The following is a 20477-nucleotide window of genomic DNA, read 5'->3' on the forward strand; positions in this document are numbered from 1 at the left end:
TGTTCATGGCCTTTTTATCCTTCCTGACTTGTTCAATGTCAGGATCAGACCATTCGTGCCTTGGCTTGGGAACTGATGGCTCGTTTCCTGTTGCAGCTCTCATTGGAACATGAGGGCCTCTTTCTATACAGTCCACATAGGCCTCATATTGAGAAAGCATATGAAGATGCATCTTTACCTTCCAATGATGGTAATTATCTTTATCTAGAAAAGGAATCTTGACTCCAACGACTTTCTTGTTCATCTTGCTGAATTGTTTTGATCTTTAAACTCTTTGTAGATTAAGAGCTTACTCTGATACCAACTGTTAGTCCCTTAACAATATAGCAAGAATTACAGAAGGGGGGTTGAATGGAATTCTTGAACCTTTTTCTCGAAATAAAAATGTTCAACTCGAATATAGATATAAGTGTTTTGATTAGCACAATGCGGAATAGAAACTTAATTGAATCAAAACATAAGTATTTAAAAACAAGAGTCTTTAAAAACTTTCTGGTGGATTTAAACAATTCCACCAGAGATATATATTATATATCGAGAGAACTCTGTGTGCAAGAATGCTCACAGCTGCTTACAAATTGAACTACTGAGAATACAGGGAAATGCTAAAGATTCTGCTTACAAAGATTTCTCTGTTTTTTTGTATCTCATCTTACTTGTTTCTATTTGCTACGTTCTTGGTTTATATATTACCAAAATTACAAAGTCAAAAAGACTGAATAAATATAAAAACTATCAGTCTTAAGCTTTGCTACTTTTCGTCCTTTATTACCCATTTAATGGGCTTCCACATTAGATTTGTATATATCTCGACGGCTGTGCTCAGCTTTCACTGTTCAACTGCTGTTTAAATTCTTTATATGATCATCCGTTGGACTTTGTGAACATCCGTTGGATATATGATCATCCGTCGACTTTCTGAACATCCGTTGATGGCTTCATTGATCATCCGCCGACTGCTATATTAAACATCCGTTGATAGTCATTTGATCATCCGTCGATGGCTTTGTTAATCATCCGTCGGTAGCTATTTTGGCACTTGACTTCATTTCACTTATGCAGAATTACAAGACATCATTTATATACAATTAATCAACCTATTCTGCATATCTAGTTAAAGTCAACATGACTTATAGGCTACTACAGAACCTATACAAAGATGTATACAGAACTGTGCTACAGACTCCTTATTACATAAGCTACTCACTCGATGGATAATAAGTCAACATCCGTCGGGACTATAATGAGTTATCCGTCGAGACTATAATTCTTATCCATCGAGTGCTACATTATTTCACTAAGTAAAATCTACTTAAATGTTTTGTTTATGAAATCATCAAGTACACAACATATGCACTACAACTGCTAATGCAACACAAACCTCAGAATCCATAACAGATGGATTAACATTCTCACAACAACTGAATCAATTGGCACAGCTAATACAACTATCTGGACTGCAAAACTCAACGAATCAACATGATGAACTCCTGAAAAGCCCGTTCTCTGGAATGATGAGCTGCAGTACAACAGTGGACGGGCCAAATGCCTGGATTATTGATTCCAGAGCCTCCGACCATATGACTACTCATTTGTCCAATTTGGAGTCACCCAAAGCTATTACAACAAACAATCATATCAACTTGCCTACTGGAGCCACCGCAAACATCACCCACACTGGTACGACTGTTCTTTCTAATGGTCTCTACTTAACCGATGTGCTATGTGTTCCATACTTCAAACATAACTTGCTATCTGTTCAAAAGCTTATCAAAAATAGTAACTTTGAGGTTAAGTTTTTGCCTACACACTGTATTATCCTTGACACACTCACTCAAGCTATTAAGGCAGTAGGTCAGGCAAAACATGGCTTGTATTACTTAGTTAACACAAATGACCCTGTGAGATGGATAACCAAAAACCAATATATTTTACCATCTTGTGCAATTGTCAGTAAAACTTCTGAGATCACTCCCATAACTGTGTGGCACCATAGATTAGGGCATGCCCCCTTGTCCAAAATCCAACAAATTTCTGAGATATCTACAACCAAATCTATCTAACAAATTTGTGTAACATGCCCCATGGCTAAATTTACTAAATTACCATTCTCATTGAGTCAGTCACAATCCTCAGAGGTGTTTGATCTCATTCATATAGATATATGGGGCCCTTATAAGGTATGTACAAAGGGTAATTTGAAATTATTCATGACAATTATGGATGACAAGAGTAGACACACCTGGATTTCTTTGATTTCATACAAATCAGAAGCTTCCTCAATAATATAAGCTTTTTGTCAATATGCTGAGACACAGTTTGATAAGTCTGTTAAAGTCATTAGATCAGATAATGGCATGGAATTCTTGGACTCTAAATGCTCTCAGTACTTTCACAAGAAGGGGATTTCACATCAAACATCATGCTCTTATAGGCCTCAACAGAATTCAAGAGTTGAAAGAAAGCATAAATACATTCTTGAAGTTGCTAGGGCCTTGAGATTTCATGCTAACTTACCAATTTTATTCTGGGGTGATTGTGTCACATGTGTTGTTCATCTCATAAATAGATTACGCACATCAGTGCTGAATAATACTACCCCTTATCATGTATTGTTCCAGGAGCCACCTCAATATGACCATCTCAAAGTTTTTGGATGTTTAGCCTTTGCTAGCAATCCTACCATCACCTCAGATAAATTCGCTGTAAGGGGTGTACCCTGTGTTTTCTTGGGATATCCCTCTTTAAAAAAGGGCTACAAACTATACAATCTTATAACAAAAACCCACTTTGTGTCAAGAGATGTAACATTCCAAGAGTCTGTGTTTCCCTTTCAAGCTGATTCTCTTCAAACCTACATGTCCCCCTTGCCAATACCTATACAAACAATGCACCCAGTTGCTGAGTTTGATGATACTTACACATCTCTTGATAACACTGAACAGACTTCACCACCCTTGTCACCACCATATAGTGAAAACATTCACACTCAGCCTTCACCAAAAAATAGTACACCTCCAGCTCTGGTAATGAGAAGGTCAACTCGACCTCATAAGCCTCCATCTTGGGTTGCAGCAGTTTCAAACAAACTATGCCACTTCAAACATAGATCTGTAGCATATTTTTAACCTGGCCTTTACAAATATATAACTTGAATTTAATTGTTTCCTTTCCAACCTCTCAATTCACAACGACCCTTTGTTCTTTAAAGATGCAGTCACCGATTCCACATGGGTTGATGCTATGAATATTAAATTAGACGCTCTTGAGAGAAATCAAACATGGTTAATTACCAAGCTTCCACCTAACAAGACAGCTATTGGCTGCAAATGGTTGTTCAAGACCAAATACAAGGCAAATGGATTAGTTGACAGAAAGAAGGCCATACTAGTTGTACTGGGATGCAACCAAACCTATGGAGAAGACTATGCGGAAACATTTGCTCATATGGCCAAGATGACCACAGTAAGAACTCTGCTTGCTATAACCGCTGTTGCTAATTGGGGAACCTTTCAAATGGATGTCACCAATGCCTTTTTGCATGGTGACCTCCATGAAAATGTTTACATGAAATTGCCTCAGGGATATTTTTATTTTGGCAGCAGAATCAAACTCAATGGTACAATAAACAAAGGCACTACAGATCTGGTATGTCTTCTCCTTAAAGCTCTTTATGGCCTTAAACATGCTCCAAGGTAGTGGTTCTCTAAATTGTCAACCACTCTTCTTAATCTTGGTTTCTCTCAATCAAAGTCCGACTATAGCTTATTTTTGAAGAAATCTGAGTCCAGTATAACTGCAGTACTTGTCTATGTTGATGATCTCCTTATTTGTGGAAATGACACTTCAGAAATATAACACTTGAAATCTATGTTGTCTCAAACCTTTCACATGAAAGACTTGGGCACCTTGAGATATTTTCTAGGCCTAGAGATGGACAGAACAGCTACTGGATTCTTTCTCTCACAACAAAAATATACCAAGGATCTCATACAAGAGTATGGACTGCTCTCTGCTAAACCTTTGAAATTACCACTTGAGAGCAACATCAAACTCACTCCCGATAAGGGTGATGTCTTTCCTGATGCTCGAGTTTTTCAAAGACTCTTAGGAAAATTAATATATCTCACCATTACACGACCTGACATCGTGTTCTTGGTGCAACTCCTTAGACAATTCATGTAAACACCTACTACTATCCATCTTCAAGCTGTAAAATGATTGTTAAGGTATCTTGTAGGCAGCATGACACAAGGAATTCTTCTTGCAACTACTAGCACCGCTCAATTATATGCATACTGTGACAACAATTGGGCTAGCTGTCCCAATACACGTCGATCAACAACGGGTTACTGCATTTTCTTTGGGGACTCTCCAATATCTTGGAAGGCCAAAAAACAAACAGTGGTAGCATGAAGCTCTGCAGAGGCTGAATACAGGGCCATGGCCCTTACCACTTGTGAAATAACCTGGTTAACTACTCTCTTGAAGGACCTGGGATTCGGTCATATTCCACCAATAATTCTGCATTGTGATTATCAAGCAGCGCTGACCATTGCAGCTAATCCAGTGCTCCATAAAAAAGCTAAGCATGTTGATGTAGACTATCACTACATCCGAGATAAAATTAAAGCTGGGCACATCATTCCTACCAAAGACTCCTCTATCACTCAGATAGCAGACATCATGACCAAGATCTTGCCAGTCCTTCTTCATCAGTCTCATGTCAACAATCTGGCAGTTAATGTAACTCCCAGCTTGAGGGGGAGTATTGAGGAATTACCTCTCACAGTAAGGGGACCACTGGACAACAACCTCTGTAAATAAACAAATGACAGCTCTTCTGATGATTGGCACTAATTCAAAATAGTTTGTTAGGGATTATTGTCTTTTCTGATTCTCAGGAGTGTCTCTCCTTATGTAGTCTTCTTATCTTTATTTCACATGTGAGACAGTGATTTATAAACCTTAATACAGGGCACTTGAACATTTCACTGCATCTCATATAACAGATCCTTTTTCTGTGATCATTCTGTTTCATATGAATATCACATATATACTTGTTTTGTATTTCTTATCAAGAACTGCCAAATATACTTGTACATATTCACAATAGTTTTTCACTATCCAGGCTACTGATAACCATTTGAATATATCACTGCTCAAGCACTGACATCATTTTTCCGAGAAAATATTCATAAAATAGTTCTCGACAATATTGCACATACATGCATGATCCTCTACCCTATCTCCCACATTATCCATTAAAATGAATTTTACTTCATTGTCTTCTTTTTGATGATGTGGCATGAAAATATTCAGAATTTGGATCACCCTCTATTAGCCAAAACTATGTTGCTCTCTGTATCCAGTATACTTTCTCCTAATCAAGAAGTTTGTCCAAATTATTTTTCTCCAAAAAATACTCCTTCACTTATAATCCATCCTCACAGTTAACTAGGCTTTGAAGTAACTCATTTTTCTTCTTTATTTTGTCTCTAAAATTTATGAAAAAAATTCAAACCTCATCTTACTATAAATGTCAAAACAAATCAAGTCGAGAAAGCAGGTGCGTTAGAGGAGTCCAATTAGATTTTAATTGTATATATGGAATAAAAGAGTGAATATCCAATATCATACGTAATTAAATTAGAATGTGAGATTCAATTAGGCGCTATACAAAAGAGTTATAGTCCATAATATATCAAGAAAGTTTACAGTTTTTTTTCTACCCATCAGAGAAAATTATTGAGAACTCTAAGGAGAGCTTGGTTGAGGAAGAAAATAATAAAAAAAATATTTGTGAATCAAATACCATCACAATCATCGCATAATGGATTCAGGTATGCGACTTCCTCTTATTGTTTAATCTCGATAACTGGATATGATGTTACGATCCTTGTCTTTATTAGAGAGAATTAAGTTTATATAGAATTGTTAGAATATATCAAGAACATCCCTCATACATCTTACTGACCGAGGATTCCTCGATCCTCGACAGTTCTAGCTTAAGCAATTTATTATGGCTAGTTAGTCCGCCTCGTAAATTTAGCCATTTTAGTTGTTATTGAAACTACAAAATCAATATAGAAAGAGCAGATCCCATAGTAGTATCCCCGGAAGACTTGTTTCCCAGCTCCATGTCAGTTGACGTATGTGCAATAAAATTAGACTCACTTCTCCGCCTTTTCTTTTCCTTAATATTAAGTCCATTTAACTTCTCGTGATCTGGCCCAATCTTGTTTGAATTATTAAACTACTACCAACTTGACTGTTTTGAATATTTGAAAAGTTGTTATTATGTTTGTAGCTTAAGTCATGACGTATCCCTAAAATTCCTCCACATATTTTAATTCTTACCTATTATCCTTAATTTCAATCTGTGATTTTCTCCTGACAGTTATCTCTTCCCACATGTGCCTCCCTCCTTGATCATCCTCCTTCCTTAACCATTTACTTTTTCCTTGAGCTTCCCCGCGGCGACGCATATAACCAGCTACCTCATTCCCTGACATTAGTGGGCTCATTGTTTTTCAATTTTTTTTTGACAAAAGTGTTCCGTAAGTGTTAACACCCCACATCAAAAATTGAACTCACCAAGTATTTCATAATTGCATATTACCACAAAATTAGAGCCATCTATTGTGCAAAATATACCTGTACTTTTAACAAGACTAAGTTAAATTGACAATCCTAACTAAGTTGTATTGTAATCTTAGTTTGCATTTTATACTTGTAACATTTAAAGTCTGTAAAAATATGAAAAGAGCAGACTAGAGTCTTTTTCTTTAAACAGTATTAAGCCTAAGAATTCTATCTGGAAGAAGATCAAGAAGATCATGCCTCAGAAGAATTATGAAGAAGCTTAAAGTTGAATAAATCTATTTTGGGAAAAATGTTCTAAGTCAAGATCTCTACAAGTCACATATTTAGTGTTATAGAGAAGTCATTCGAGAACTACAGAGTGACTTATAGAAAACTCAGGAAATCTACTAGAGAAATCAGAGATATCGACAAGTCAAATTGAATACATAAAGATTGGAGATATCGACAAGTCAATTCTTCACTAGAGAACTCAGGGTTATCGACAAGTAAACATTCATTAGAGAACTCTAAGTTATCGATAAGTCACAATTGATTAGGGAACTCTGAGTTATCGAAAAGTCAATAAGTCACTAGAGAACTCAAAGATATCGATAAATTAAAGTGAAGATGCGAAGATTAGAGATCTCGATAAACCAAATTTTCTTATAGAGAACTCAGAGACCTCTACAAGTTAAATCAACTATGGAGTATTAGAGATCTTGATAAGTCATTATACTTATCGAGATGTGAAGATCTCTATATGCCTAACTGGAGATCTCGAGGTAAAATCTCAAAGTACAAATTGCAGACCAGTTCAATATACAAGATTAACAATCAACAAATAATCCAACCAGTTGGATTGACAAGTCTACAAAAAGCAGCTTGAAAAGTGTGCAAGATCAAGGGTGAAGATTAACTGACAAAGAAAGATCAAAGTTAACACAATATGTAAAGATATGCTAATCCAAAAATGGAAGATATACTTTTCCTAAATTGGAAATTATTAGTGACAATTTACTAAAGTGAATAGCATCTCTTATTGTACACTGTGTAAACCAGCAGTTAACTAAAATATGAAGTTAACACTGGTTCTTTGTTAGTAAGGAACAAGAGATCAGGAATTCTTATATTCTCTCAAGATTGAAGCTAAGCTCTTTAACAACAAAGAACCTAGAAATTTTGTAGCAAAACATTCTTAATTTTAATATAAAATTAAGTGAGTTTTAAAATATCCGTGTTATTCATAGATGCATGTTTAAAATCTGTTATAACACATCTTACTACAAGATTTGATTTACTTTGTTTAAAACCAAAATAGTTCAAGAAAAGCATAAAAACACTAAAACACATTCACCCCCCTCTGTGTGTAATTTATTACCTAACAAGTGGTATCAGAGCAAAATTTGAAAGTAAACAGATTCAAGATCTTGGAAGAATGAATACACAGAAAATCAGTAGCATCAAAATTCCTACCTTTGACAAAGCTAACTACACTCTTTGGAAAAAGAAAATGTTGTTGTTTATCAGGATGACCAATCCACTCTACATTCAGATTCTCACAAATGGGCCCTTCACTCCTATGGCTAGAGTTGAGGAATCAACAAATGGTGATATAGTCATTCCAGCTCATTATGCTCCAAAATACCCTTCTGAGTACACTGAGCCTGAAAAAGAAAAAGTTTCCCTGGATAGTGGCTTGCAGCTAATATTGATAGAGTCACTTGACAATGTGATGTACAACAATATTATCAACTGTGACACTGCCAAGCAAATCTGGGAAAAGATTGAAATACTCTGTGAGGGAACTGAAGAAGTTAGATCTAATCAAAGAAGTATACTTATTTCACAATATGAGGGTTTCATGGCCAAGCCAAAGGAAAGTATCACTGATGTGTTTGAAAGATTTAATAAGCTAATAAATGACTTGCAGCTCCATGCCAAATACTATGAAGTTGAAGAAGTGAATCTGAAATTTTTGCTTACACTTCCTGACCATTTGGAACAAAATATTTCTGCAATCAGAGAAAGGAGAGATCTAAGCAGGATAACACTGGAAGTTCTTTATGGAATCTTAAAAACATATGAATTAGAAATGATTCAAAGAAAATCATTAAGAGCTGGTCAAGGGCATGTTGTAGATGGTTCAAGTGCTCTAATTGTCAATGAAAGCCAGACCTCTAATGATGAGCCAAGATCCCAGACTTCAGTTGCCTCAACAAGTGAGCAATGAACCAATGATTCACAGGAACAAGTCATTCTGGAATTGGAAGAAGATGATTCTACACCTTGGATGAACTTGATGAGCTTGATCAGTCAATGACCTATCTGGAAAGAAAGTTCTCTAACATTAGAGTAAAGAAGCCAAGATTCTTCAAGGGTAAAGGACAATCATTCAACAAAGACAACAACTGGAATGGAAAAGGTAAGTACACATATGATAGAAAAATTGGTTACAAAACTGAATCTGTTGACATATCAAAGATAAGGCGCTTCAATTATGATGAACTAGGCCATTTTGCTACAGAATGTAGGAAACCCAAGAAAGCAAATAAAGATAAAGCTGATCTTGAACTGGAAGCAAAGTATGAAGCTCTTTTGAAGAAACATTAAAGTAAAGCTTATATTACAGAGGGAAAAAGTTGAAATGATTCTGATAATAATGAAGATGAGGAAGTTGGAAATTATGCACTAATGGCCTTTGAGCAAGGAGAGTCATCCTCATCAAAATCACAGTTACCAACTCTCACCATCATTGATTTAAATGTGAGTCAATATAAGGAAACTGTAGAGAAGATGAGTACAGAAATATTTCACATTCATACAAGTATGGTTGCTGCTAATAAAGAAGTTAGCAGACTGGCAAAGATAAATGAGAAGCTTGAAAATGAGAAACAAAAAGCTGAATTGTTGTTGGTAGAGCTTGAAGCTGTAAGACAAGAAAATGCATATATGAAGAACAAGCTCAAGTGTGCAAGTGAAATTGAAGCAGTGCTAAGGGAGAAGCTGGAAAAGAATGAAGTTAAATTGAAGTCCTTCAAGAATGCATCTGAGTTAGTTGGACAATACCATGAAAAAAAGAAGCCATGTGCAAATATTGCTATTGGTCTTGATTATGATGCCTTGAATAGCAAGAAGAAAAATATAGGTGACAAAGGAAAAGCAACAGAGAATGAAAATTTTCCAACAATCCTTAAAAAGGTCGACTCACCTATGTTTAAGGCATGTGAGGTTAACTTCAGTGAAAAAGAGTTGATTATCAAGCAAGAAATTGCTGATGAAGACTGTGAGAAGAAACATGCAGAAGTAACTCAATCTTCAAAAGCTGAAGAGAAGCTCATGGACAACCAAGACTCCAAGACACCTGTCAAAGAAACTAAAACTGAAGATGCAAGAAAGAAGAAGAAAAATAGAAATGGGAAAATTGGGATAAACAAAAGCAACAATTTTACTTATGTTGCAGATGCTCCAAGAAAGAAATGTGAGAAATATTGCTCTGTGAATCACCTAACTCACCTTTGTAAAAAGGTTGTTAGCAAGCCAGCTGAAGGAGCTTGTAAATACAATGAAGCAGATGCAAATGATCCCTACTCATTCTGTGACAATTTTGATTGCATCCCTTGTAACTTGAAAGTGATGAAAAGTTGTCACAAACTTAGAGTAGACCTTAAAGAAACAAAAATTGGGTCTACAACAGATATGGGAAATGCACAATAGTCATTGAATTCTATTTTATCTGAAACAACTCATTCTACTTCTGCTAAATCAGTTAACAAGAAGAAAGTTCCCAACACTGCTTGGGATGCTAAACACACTTAAAACTCATTGTGTGCAGGGAAAAATGAAGAAGGTCATATGGATCATAGACAGTGGATGTTCCAGACATATGACAGGTGATAAGGCCCTGCTATCACAGTTTGAGGAGAAGGCTGGCCCTTTGGTGACCTTTGGAGACAATAACAAATGATTTACAATGAGATATGGCAAGACTGTTTCTGGAAATATTGTCATTAATGATGTAGCACTGGTAGCTGGTCTTGAAGTGAATCTTCTCAGTGTTAGCCAATTTGTAGATAAAGGTTTTGAAGTTTTATTCAACAAAGAAGAATGCACTTTTATCAGCAAGAAAACTGGTGAAGTTGCCCTGAAAGGAGCAAGGAAAGGAAGCTTGTTTGTTGCAAACTTAGACTCAATAAATAAGGATGGTATTTGTTGCTTCTACACCAAGGCATCAGAAGAACAAAGCAAGCTATGGCATAAAAAGTTGTCTCACTTAAATTTTATGGCAATTAACACCTTGGTAAAAAAGGAGTTAGTAAGAGACATGCCTAATCTGGAGTTTGCTCAAGTTGAATTCTGTGAAGCTTGTCAGAAAGGAAAAATGAAAAGATCAAGCCACAAGTCAACAACTGTGAATTCTATAACTGCACCATTACAGCTTTTTCACATGGACTTGTTTGGGCCAGTAAATGTCTTATCAATTTCAAGGAACAAATATGCACTTGTGATGGTGGATGATTTCTCAAGATACACTTGAATAGAATTCATGCACTCTAAAGATGAGACTCCATGCATCATAATTGAGCACATCAAGAAGATAGAGAAACAGGCTGAAGATCATAATTGTGTAAAGAGATTGAGAAGTGATAATGTAACATAATTCATGAATGCAACATTAAGTGAATTCTGCAAGGCATTGTTCAAGAATTATCAGCTGCTAGAACATCTCAACAAAATAGAGTAGTTGAAATAAAAAAGAGAACATTAGTTGAAGCTACTAGAACAATGCTGCAAGATGTTAAGTTGCCAACAATTTTTTGGGAGGAAGCTGTTAACACTGCATGCTACACTCAAAATAGATATCTCATTAGCAAGGCTCATGGCAAATCACCTTACTCAATCATGTCTAAGAGAAAGCCTACTGTGAAGCATCTTCATGTGTTTGGAAGCAAGTGTTGTATTTTAAAAGACAACTCTAAATATGTGGAAAAATTTGACTCAAAGATTTTTGAAGCATTTTTTCTGGGATATTCATTGGAGATGACTACCTACAAGGTCTATGTGATTGATCAAAAGAAAATTATGAAATCAAAGATGTGACTTTTGATGATGACAAGTGTCCAGGCTTGGAATACCTTGATGAAAATGAAGCTGAAGCCCTTGCATTTGAAAACCTCTACATTGATAGTGATTCCAAGAGTGAAGATGAAGTCAATACACAACAGATGTTGAATGAAGAGACTACTGAACAAGAAAATCATGGGAATAAAAGCTCATCTCAAACTCCTGAATTTGATAGCATAAACTCAGGGGGAGAAAGAGAAGAAGGATCTACCAGTCATACCAATAATGAAGAAAATGATGAAAGCACAAGTCAACAAACTCATACAAGAAAGTGGGATATAAGTCACACTAGAGAAGTAATTATTGGTGATCCTACTGCTGGTGTGAGGACTAGAAGTGCAACTGCTAATGAGTGCCTACATGTATGCTTTCTGTCCCAAATCGAGCCCAAGAAAACTTCAGAAGCTCTAATGGATCCTGATTGGATATTTGCAATGCAAGAGGAGCTTAATCAATTTGAAAGAAACAAAGTTTTGGCGTTAGTTCCTGCACCAAAGTATAGAAGCATTATTGGAACAAAATGGGTGTTCAGGAACAAGATGGATGAAAATGGTATAGTTACCAGAAACAAGGCAAGGTTGGTTGCAAAAGGCTACTCATAAGAAGAAGGAATTGATTATGATGAAACTTTTTCTCCAGTTCCAAGACTTGAAGCAATAAGGACTTTTCTAGCATTTGCTGCATATTCAAATTTTAAAGTGTATCAAATGGATGTCAAGAGTGCCTTCCTAAATGGTGAGCTAGAAGAAGAGGTTTATGTGCAGCAGCCACTGGATTTGAAGATCCAGAATTTCCAGATTTTGTATATAAGCTACTCAAAACTCTATATGGGCTAAAGCAGGCACCAAGGGCTTGGTATGATACATTGTCAGAATTCCTACTTAAACATGGTTTTACTAGAGGTACTATAGACAAGACTCTCTTGTACAAGAAACATGGCGAAGATATGATCCTAGTTCAGATCTATATGGATGATATCATCTTTGGTTATATAAATGAAAAGCTTTGCCCACGATTCTCCAAGATTATTCAGAGTGAATATGAAATGAGTATGATCGGGGAATTAAGTTACTTTCTTGGACTACAAGTCAGTCAAAGAAGTGATGGAATCTTCATCAGCCAAACTAAGTATGTTAAATATTTATTGAAAAAGTTTGGCATGGTTGATTGTTCACCTGCATCTACACCAATGTCAACTGTAAAAAAATTGGATGAAGATAGAAAGGGCAAAAGTGTAGATATTTCAAGCTATAGAGGGATGATTGGATCATTGCTTTATTTAACTGCAAGTAGACCATATATCATATTTGCTACATGTTTGTGTGCAAGATTTCAAGCCAATCCAAAAGAATCACATTCGATGGTTATGAAGAGGATTTTCAGATACTTGAAGGGGACTCCAAACTTGGGATTGTGGTATCCTAAAGGAACTAGTTTTGAAGCTGTTGGCTACACAGATGCAGATTTTGCTGGATGCAGGGTTGACATAAAGAGTACTAGTGGAAGCTGTCAATTTCTTGGACAAAGACTTGTATCCTGGTATAGAAAGAAACAATAATATGTATCAACTTGTACAACAGAGGCTAAATACATAGCTGCAGGAAGTTGTTGTGCTCAAGTGCTTTGGATTAGAAATCAGCTAATGGATTATGACCTAGTGTTACATAAAATTCCTATCATGTGTGATAATACTAGTGTTATATCTATAGTAGCTAATCTAGTTAATCATTCCAGAACAAAGCATGTTACATATTGAATTCTCAATGATCTAGAAGAAGCTCAGGATCTGGCTATTCAGGTGTCATCAGTATTTGATGTATCGTCAGGATTTGACACATCATCAGTATTTGGATGTCATCAGTATTTGAAGATAGTCAGCTTAGAAGATTTGTTCTGTTCCTTGTATTATGGAGTAGATATCTTTTACGTTTAAGTTATAGGACTTTATCTATTCAGTTGAAGATATGTATCAGTTTCATTTAGCTTTTGATAATCCATATTTAGATTGATTTGTTGTAGCTGTGTAGTATATAAACACAGTTTAGGTCATCACGTAGTGTATCAATCTCGAGTATCATTCGACCTAGCAGCTCTCAAGAACATCAGTATTTCTTGAGAGAGTTTTGTAACAGTTTTTATCAGATATATAAAAAGCTGTTATATTTTATTACTTGTTCGAAACATTTATACAATTATATCCAACCCCCCTTAAACAATTGTATCTTTACTGGGCAACAATTGGTATCAGAGCACACTGATAAATTTATAATCAGAAACGATCTAACCATGTCTCTGAACAAGTATGAAAGCATTAAAATTCCTATTCTGAAAAAGACTGAATATCCAACATGGAAGGTGAAGATGCTCATGCACCTGGAAGCTACAGATCCAGATTATCTCGACGTGATTAATGATGGACCATACATGCCAACAAAACTGGTGCCTGCAACTTCTATTGTTGCTGAACACTATCAGCTAAAGGAGAAGAGTGAGTGGACACCAGAAGAGAAAGTAGCTATGCTGAAAGATGCAAAGGTAATAAACATTTTGCATAACAATCTTGATTCTATGATGTCAAATAGGGTTATAGCCTACAAGACTGCCAAAGAGATTTTGGAAGCTCTTGAAAATCAATGTCAAGGAATCATGGCCATCAAGAAGAACAGAAGGGCTGTTCTGATTCAAGAATATGAACACTTTGAGGCCAAGCCTGATGAAAGTCCCACTGATATCTATGACAGATTTCTGACCCTGATCAACAATCTGTCTTTGGTGGGAAAGGTGTATGATCGAGAGGATTCAAACACCAAGTTTCTGAGAGTCTTGAGTGAAGAATGGGAGACTCAGACTTCAATCATACGACATCAGTATGATTTGGAAATAATTACTCTGGATGAAGTCTATGGCATGCTGAGAACTCATGATTTGGAAGTCCAGCAAAGGAAAGAGAGGAAAAGTAGCAAAGGGAAATCTGTTGGTTTGAAAGGAAATGATAAAGCTTCAAAAGAAAAGTCTGTTGGAGTTGTAAGAAAGTAGAACAATTTTCCAGAATCAGTTACTGATGATTCATTATCAAATCCTGATGATGACACTGATTCTGAAGCTGATGAGAACATGACAGATACTAATGTAGACATGACAAAGATCAAGTGCTACAACTGTGATGAACCTGGTCACTTTGCCACAGAGTGCAAGAAAAGAAAGTATGATAAAGGGAAGAACAAAGCCCTGATTACATCAAGCAAGAATTGGATGGACTACTCTGATTCTGAAAATAAAGACACATGCTATACACTGATGGCTAGTCTTGATAATCCTGCTTCCTCTGAGTCTAAGGTACTAACTTTTTTCTTCTCTTTTGATTTTGAAGATATATCTGAGTTGAAATCTATTCTTAAATCCCTGTATGGTAATTTTAAGAATAAGACTCTAGAAAATGATAGACTTATAACTGAAATTGAGATCTTGAAATATAGGAATGTACAGTTAGAGTCTGACTTAATAAATCAGATTGATTTGAAGAAAGAATGTGAGAGAGCTAAACATACAGTAAAGATCCTTGAAGCTAGATACAGTATGTTAGATAAGGATTTAGAAAATGAGAGGAAAACCCTTAAAGCCTTGACTGATTCAGGCAAAAAGGTTCATGAGATGATCTCAAAGAAAAACTGGAAAGAATGCCTATGCTATAAAGATGGAGTTAAAGATGTTGACACTGAAAATAAAATTTCCCTTAAGACTCCTGTTAAGTTTATCTCTACAGAAGCTGATAAACCCAAATCCATCTGTCAAAAGGGTTTAACATCAGTATCACAAGAAAAATTGGTAAGTAATAAATCTCAAAGAAAGGAGAGCAAGGAAACCATTAAGACTGTTAAGAAACAAAAGAACATAGGACTTTTGTCAGCAAGACAATTAAAAAAGAAATTATCTGAGGTTACTGACAAACCTCAAGTAAAAAGTCCTAAAAGAAACAGGAATGGTAAGTAAGGTATTTCTAAGGATTCAAATTACAAGATTGTTCCCAATGCTCCTAGAAAAACTTGTTTTAAATGTGGAAATACTAATCATGTGACGCCCTCCAAACCCGGGGTCTAGATTTGGGGGTCACTCGCCAATAAACTAAAATAAAATAATCACAGCGGAATAATAAAATAAATACGACCCCTTTACCTGCACTGGATCGATCACAGGTTATAGTATGGAACAGGCACTACTACAAATCAAGTGTTATTACAAACCATAGTCTAATTAGTTTTACAGATTATTCAAATTTTATTACAAACCTCTAGACTATCCAAGCGTCCCAAAACAGTCTACCTGGAAACACACCAACTATTTACAAACACATAACCTCTGGTCAGACCTGGAACTTAAGCTTGCTCTGGCCTAGCTGAAAGAATCAAGATAAGAAACAAGTATGAGCGAAAGAAATGCTCAGCAAGTAGTAAATAGCTTATGATTTGGAATAACAACAGTATATCTGATGAACAAAACCAACTACAATAATTGAGCAGTATCAAAACTGATATAAATTTGATAATAAACAACAATTGCAATATATTATGTTTTGGGATTGGAATCCTCGAACGACGGTGTGTTGCCGCCGGTGATCAGCCGCGGAGCAACACCGGTATGCCGAAGCATATCCAACTAAACAAAAGGTACCCAAGGCACATATCGGCCTAGCAAGGTGTTATATCCTGTATAACACATAGCTCACACTGGACCGCCGCCACGGCCTCTTACGCAACCATCCAACCCATAAAACCATTTTCCGTCAAAGGAGTCGAATCAAATGACATCCTTAACCACATAACTCCCCATTTCTCATGGTCCGGAGTTTTCCCAACAACCAATGGCGAAATAACCAGAACAATTAGTTATTCGCTAGTCTCAATTCAAAGCTTCACTGTATAGAGTAAGTTATAGCGAAATGTAAAAATATTTAACTATTCTGAACTTAGAATAGTAGAGAAATTGAAAGAATAAAGTTCAGAGTCAATATCGATTGAATAATAAATGAAGATATAGGTACTTGCATAATATAATTCAAAATAAACGTCACTTGAACAATAAGTGAAGTCAGGGATACTTGCCTGGTATGCTCAATAACCTCTTACTTTAACTCTGTTTCTATCTGCTGGCTACTATCTCCGTCTAACACTTGACTGCGCTCCTTGCTACTTGATTCTATAAACAAAAGGACTATCTTAATTGACAGATCTAAACTCAATCGACGTAACTATACGTCTTGACATCTACCCGATCGTTTATAACTAGCATGGCATTTTAAAATTATAACAGATAGCATGTATATCACGTAACACGTAATCATGGCATTTATATAACACGTACTCACATATTTTATGTAACACATAAGTCAAATCATTAAGAGGTACGTCTCAGTGCGTTCAGAATGAAAATTAGGTCAATATTAGCATTTACCGATCAAATACCGACTTAAACTGATACACAAATCAAATGACATTGCAATACAAAAGAAATTAGGTCTCAAAAGTATTTTTATTAAAAGCGCAATATTTTTCTGAATCTGTACGCGTTTGTTTCGTATTAAACGGACAAACGGTTGATTTATTATGAATTTTTGAACATTTTTCGGAATAAAACGGGTCTCCGAATCATTTAATAATTAAATAATAAGGCTCGAACACTCGAAAATAATTTAAAATAATATTTTAAAGCTCGAAGCTATTTTTCGGAATTTTTAAATCAAAAATAAATAATTAAATCTATTTATTAAATCAATTTAAAATCAATTAATAATTAATTAAGTTAATTAATCAATTAATATTAAATTAATTGATTAATTAAAATAATTAAAAACTAACTAAAATTAATTAATAAAATAAATCAGATTTATTTTTGAATTAAAAATGAATTTTGGAATTAAAATAATAATTTTAGGAATTAAAAATGAATTTAGAGATTAAATAATGGATTTTTGAATTATTAATAAAAAGTAAAACCCAAAAACATGTTACAGGTTTTGTTTTAGGGAAGAATAGGATCAAACCCGGGTTTTTTTTAAACCGGGTTACGAAGAACACGGCCGGGTCCGGGTTGAACACCGGCCGGTTTCTGGAATAATCCCAGATTCCGGCGGCGTTTGGCCGGACTCCGGCGAGCTTTATTTGAGCCGCAAACACCACGGCTTCTATCAGGATCAATTCCTTATCGTTCTGGTAGCCCAGATATCAACCTAATAGCAGCAGTCAACACCAGATTCAAGAACTCCGATCAAACACCATTAAAACCGATGAGACCTTGAAGTTTTCCGGCGAATAATTCGATCCTACTCAATTCTCAACAAAACTCAACGTTTTATGGCTCAAATTAAACCTCTAAACATCTACAATCCATCCATGTCATCACAAACAATCAAAAACCACTAAATCATAAACCCCCAAAATTCGAATATTACCCTTAAAAATCGATTTTACAAATTATTAATCCTCTGATAATTTTGTTGAGCAATTAGGAAAGAGGATGTTGAGAGCTTCAAAACGGATATTCATACTTGTGATTTGGTGTTCAATAACACCTTCAAAATTGGCTTTGATTTTCAGAATTCTCCAAGAACACCAAGAACACATATTCAAGAAATTTTCAGAAATTAAAACCTTAATTTCTATATGATATCGAACTCTATTTTTGAAGTATAATATACCAAATTGACCAGAAAAACATGCTCTACAACATGGAAGCATCAAATCACATCAACAACATCAAGAACAAAAATTCATAATTTAATTATCAAATAATTCGAATATAAATAATTAAATAAGAAAATTACTGTGATTTCTGGGCAGAAACTGATGATTGATTCAGAAAGAAGATTTCGAGAGCTTCGTTTTGATATGCTGCACGCCCGAATCGGAGTTCGATAACGCCTTCGTTCGTGTGTTTGATTCTCGGGAACGTTTCGGTTTTCTCGGGTTTTTCTCTGTATTTACGGTGTTTTAACTGGTTGCAAATGAAAAACGGAATAAACGAAATAAGAAATAGGCTATTTATATTTATGGAATATTGGATCGTTCTGGATCGTTTTGGATCATTTTGGATCATTAAATTAGTTGCTTAGCCGCTAAGTAACTGCAATAACGATCCGATTCAATACCAAAATTGGATAATTATCAAAACCGAGCTTTTTATAAAATACTATATACGAAAATAATATAAAAATATCCCGTCTCTCGAAAATACGGGTTTTATTGATTACCGAAATAACTATCGTATCGAAAATATTGCGCCGGGCCGCGCACGGGTCAAACCGTAATCCGGATCGAAAAAGTCAAAACACGGAAAATGTCCGGAATTACCAGATTAGGTTAGGAAGGAGTTTTCGGAAGAGTTTCGGGTTGTAAAAACGCGAGACGGTTGAAGTTGGAAGATTCCCCGCTTTATAAAATAATTTTATAATTATTCTGAAAATAATTAATAATTCATAAATCATTATAAAATCATATAACACTCCAAAAATTACCAGAAAAATACCACAATTATCTATATTTTATTCTGGACATATACAAATTCAAATATTCAAATAATGTCACATATAACATTCAGATATCTATTCTACTTTTCAGATAATTCACCAAAAATTCACATAAAATCACATAAACAATTCCAAATAATAATAATAATATTTGAAAATATATGGGATATTACAAATCATCTTGCTATTGATTGCAGGAGGAGTAAGAAATTGAAAACTGCTATTCCTGAGTCTGATGTTTGGGGTTGATCAGTATTTTATAAACCACAAAATCCTTATTTTCATTATGGTAGTAGTTGCCATTCGATTTATACTTGTAGTTCCTATCACAAGCTGTATCACAACTATTATGAACCTTTGCCTAAATTTAATAAAGTTGCTTGTGTGCTTAATTCTCTTGGTTCTACTAAATCTGATTCTGACAAGACAAATCCTGACAAAGGAAAAACTGTCAGAACTACTCCTGACACACAAAGGCTTAAGTTGTCCAAAAAGAGGGCCCAACAAGTATGGGTCCTTAAAAATCCTTCTAATTAATTATTCTTCTGATTGTAGGGTAACAAGAAAAATACATTTGTCTTGGATAGTGGATGTTCAGGACACATGACTGGAAATAAATCCCTGCTGTCAGAATTTGAGAAGAAGGCTGACCCAGATGTATCTTATGGAGATGGAAATGTAGGACACACTATGGGATATGGCGACTTGATAATTGAAAAGGTAACAATATAGAATATAGCTCTGGTGGATGGACTGAAGCATAATCTTCTGAGCATCAGTCAAATCATTGACAGAGGTTATCATCTGGATTTCAATGACTCACACTGTGAAGTTATTCATATCAAGTTAGAAAAAATTATCTTGATAGGATACATACATGATAACATATATGAAGCAAGGCTAAATGAAATTCTTGAAAAGGAAGCTACTTGCCTTATCTCTAAGGTATCAGTAGATGAGAGCTGGAACTGGCATAAGAAGCTCTCACATCTTAACTTCAATTCATTCAATGAACTTGCCAAGAAGGAGCTTGTAAGAGGATTACCAAATATGCTATACTCAAGTGATGGTCTTTGTGATGCTTGCCAAAAGTCTAAACAAAGAAGTGTATCTTTCAAAAGCAAAACAAAATTCTCTATTTCTGAGCCATATCACATGCTGCACCTGGACCTCTTTGTACCGGTGAACATAATGTCCATCAACAAGAAAAGGTACACACTCATAATTGTTGATGATTTCACTAGATATACTT

The 20477-nt window shown here is 35.3% G+C and overlaps 1 protein-coding gene across 1 annotated transcript; it reads left to right on the top strand.

The window, feature by feature from the left end:
* Positions 1-1514: 1514 nt before the first annotated feature.
* LOC141679631 (uncharacterized) lies at positions 1515-3128 on the top strand. Its single transcript, XM_074486082.1, has 3 exons — positions 1515-1859; positions 2124-2180; positions 2622-3128. Exons 1-3 carry the CDS (start codon positions 1515-1517, stop codon positions 3126-3128), a joined length of 909 nt encoding a protein of 302 aa, XP_074342183.1.
* Positions 3129-20477: the final 17349 nt, after the last annotated feature.

Source organism: Apium graveolens, chromosome 8, assembly GCF_009905375.1.
Source record: "Apium graveolens cultivar Ventura chromosome 8, ASM990537v1, whole genome shotgun sequence".
Lineage (NCBI taxonomy): Eukaryota > Viridiplantae > Streptophyta > Magnoliopsida > Apiales > Apiaceae > Apium > Apium graveolens.

What these genes read in the sequence shown, in the direction of transcription:
- LOC141679631 (XM_074486082.1), top strand. Translation starts at nt 1,515, where the DNA reads ATGAGCTGCAGTACAACAGTGGACGGGCCAAATGCCTGGATTATTGAT. An exon ending in CTATTAAGGCAGTAGGTCAG is followed by an intron (nt 1,860 to 2,123) that starts GCAAAACATGGC and finishes TCATTGAGTCAG; the next exon opens with TCACAATCCTCAGAGGTGTT. An exon ending in ATATATGGGGCCCTTATAAG is followed by an intron (nt 2,181 to 2,621) that starts GTATGTACAAAG and finishes GTATTGTTCCAG; the next exon opens with GAGCCACCTCAATATGACCA.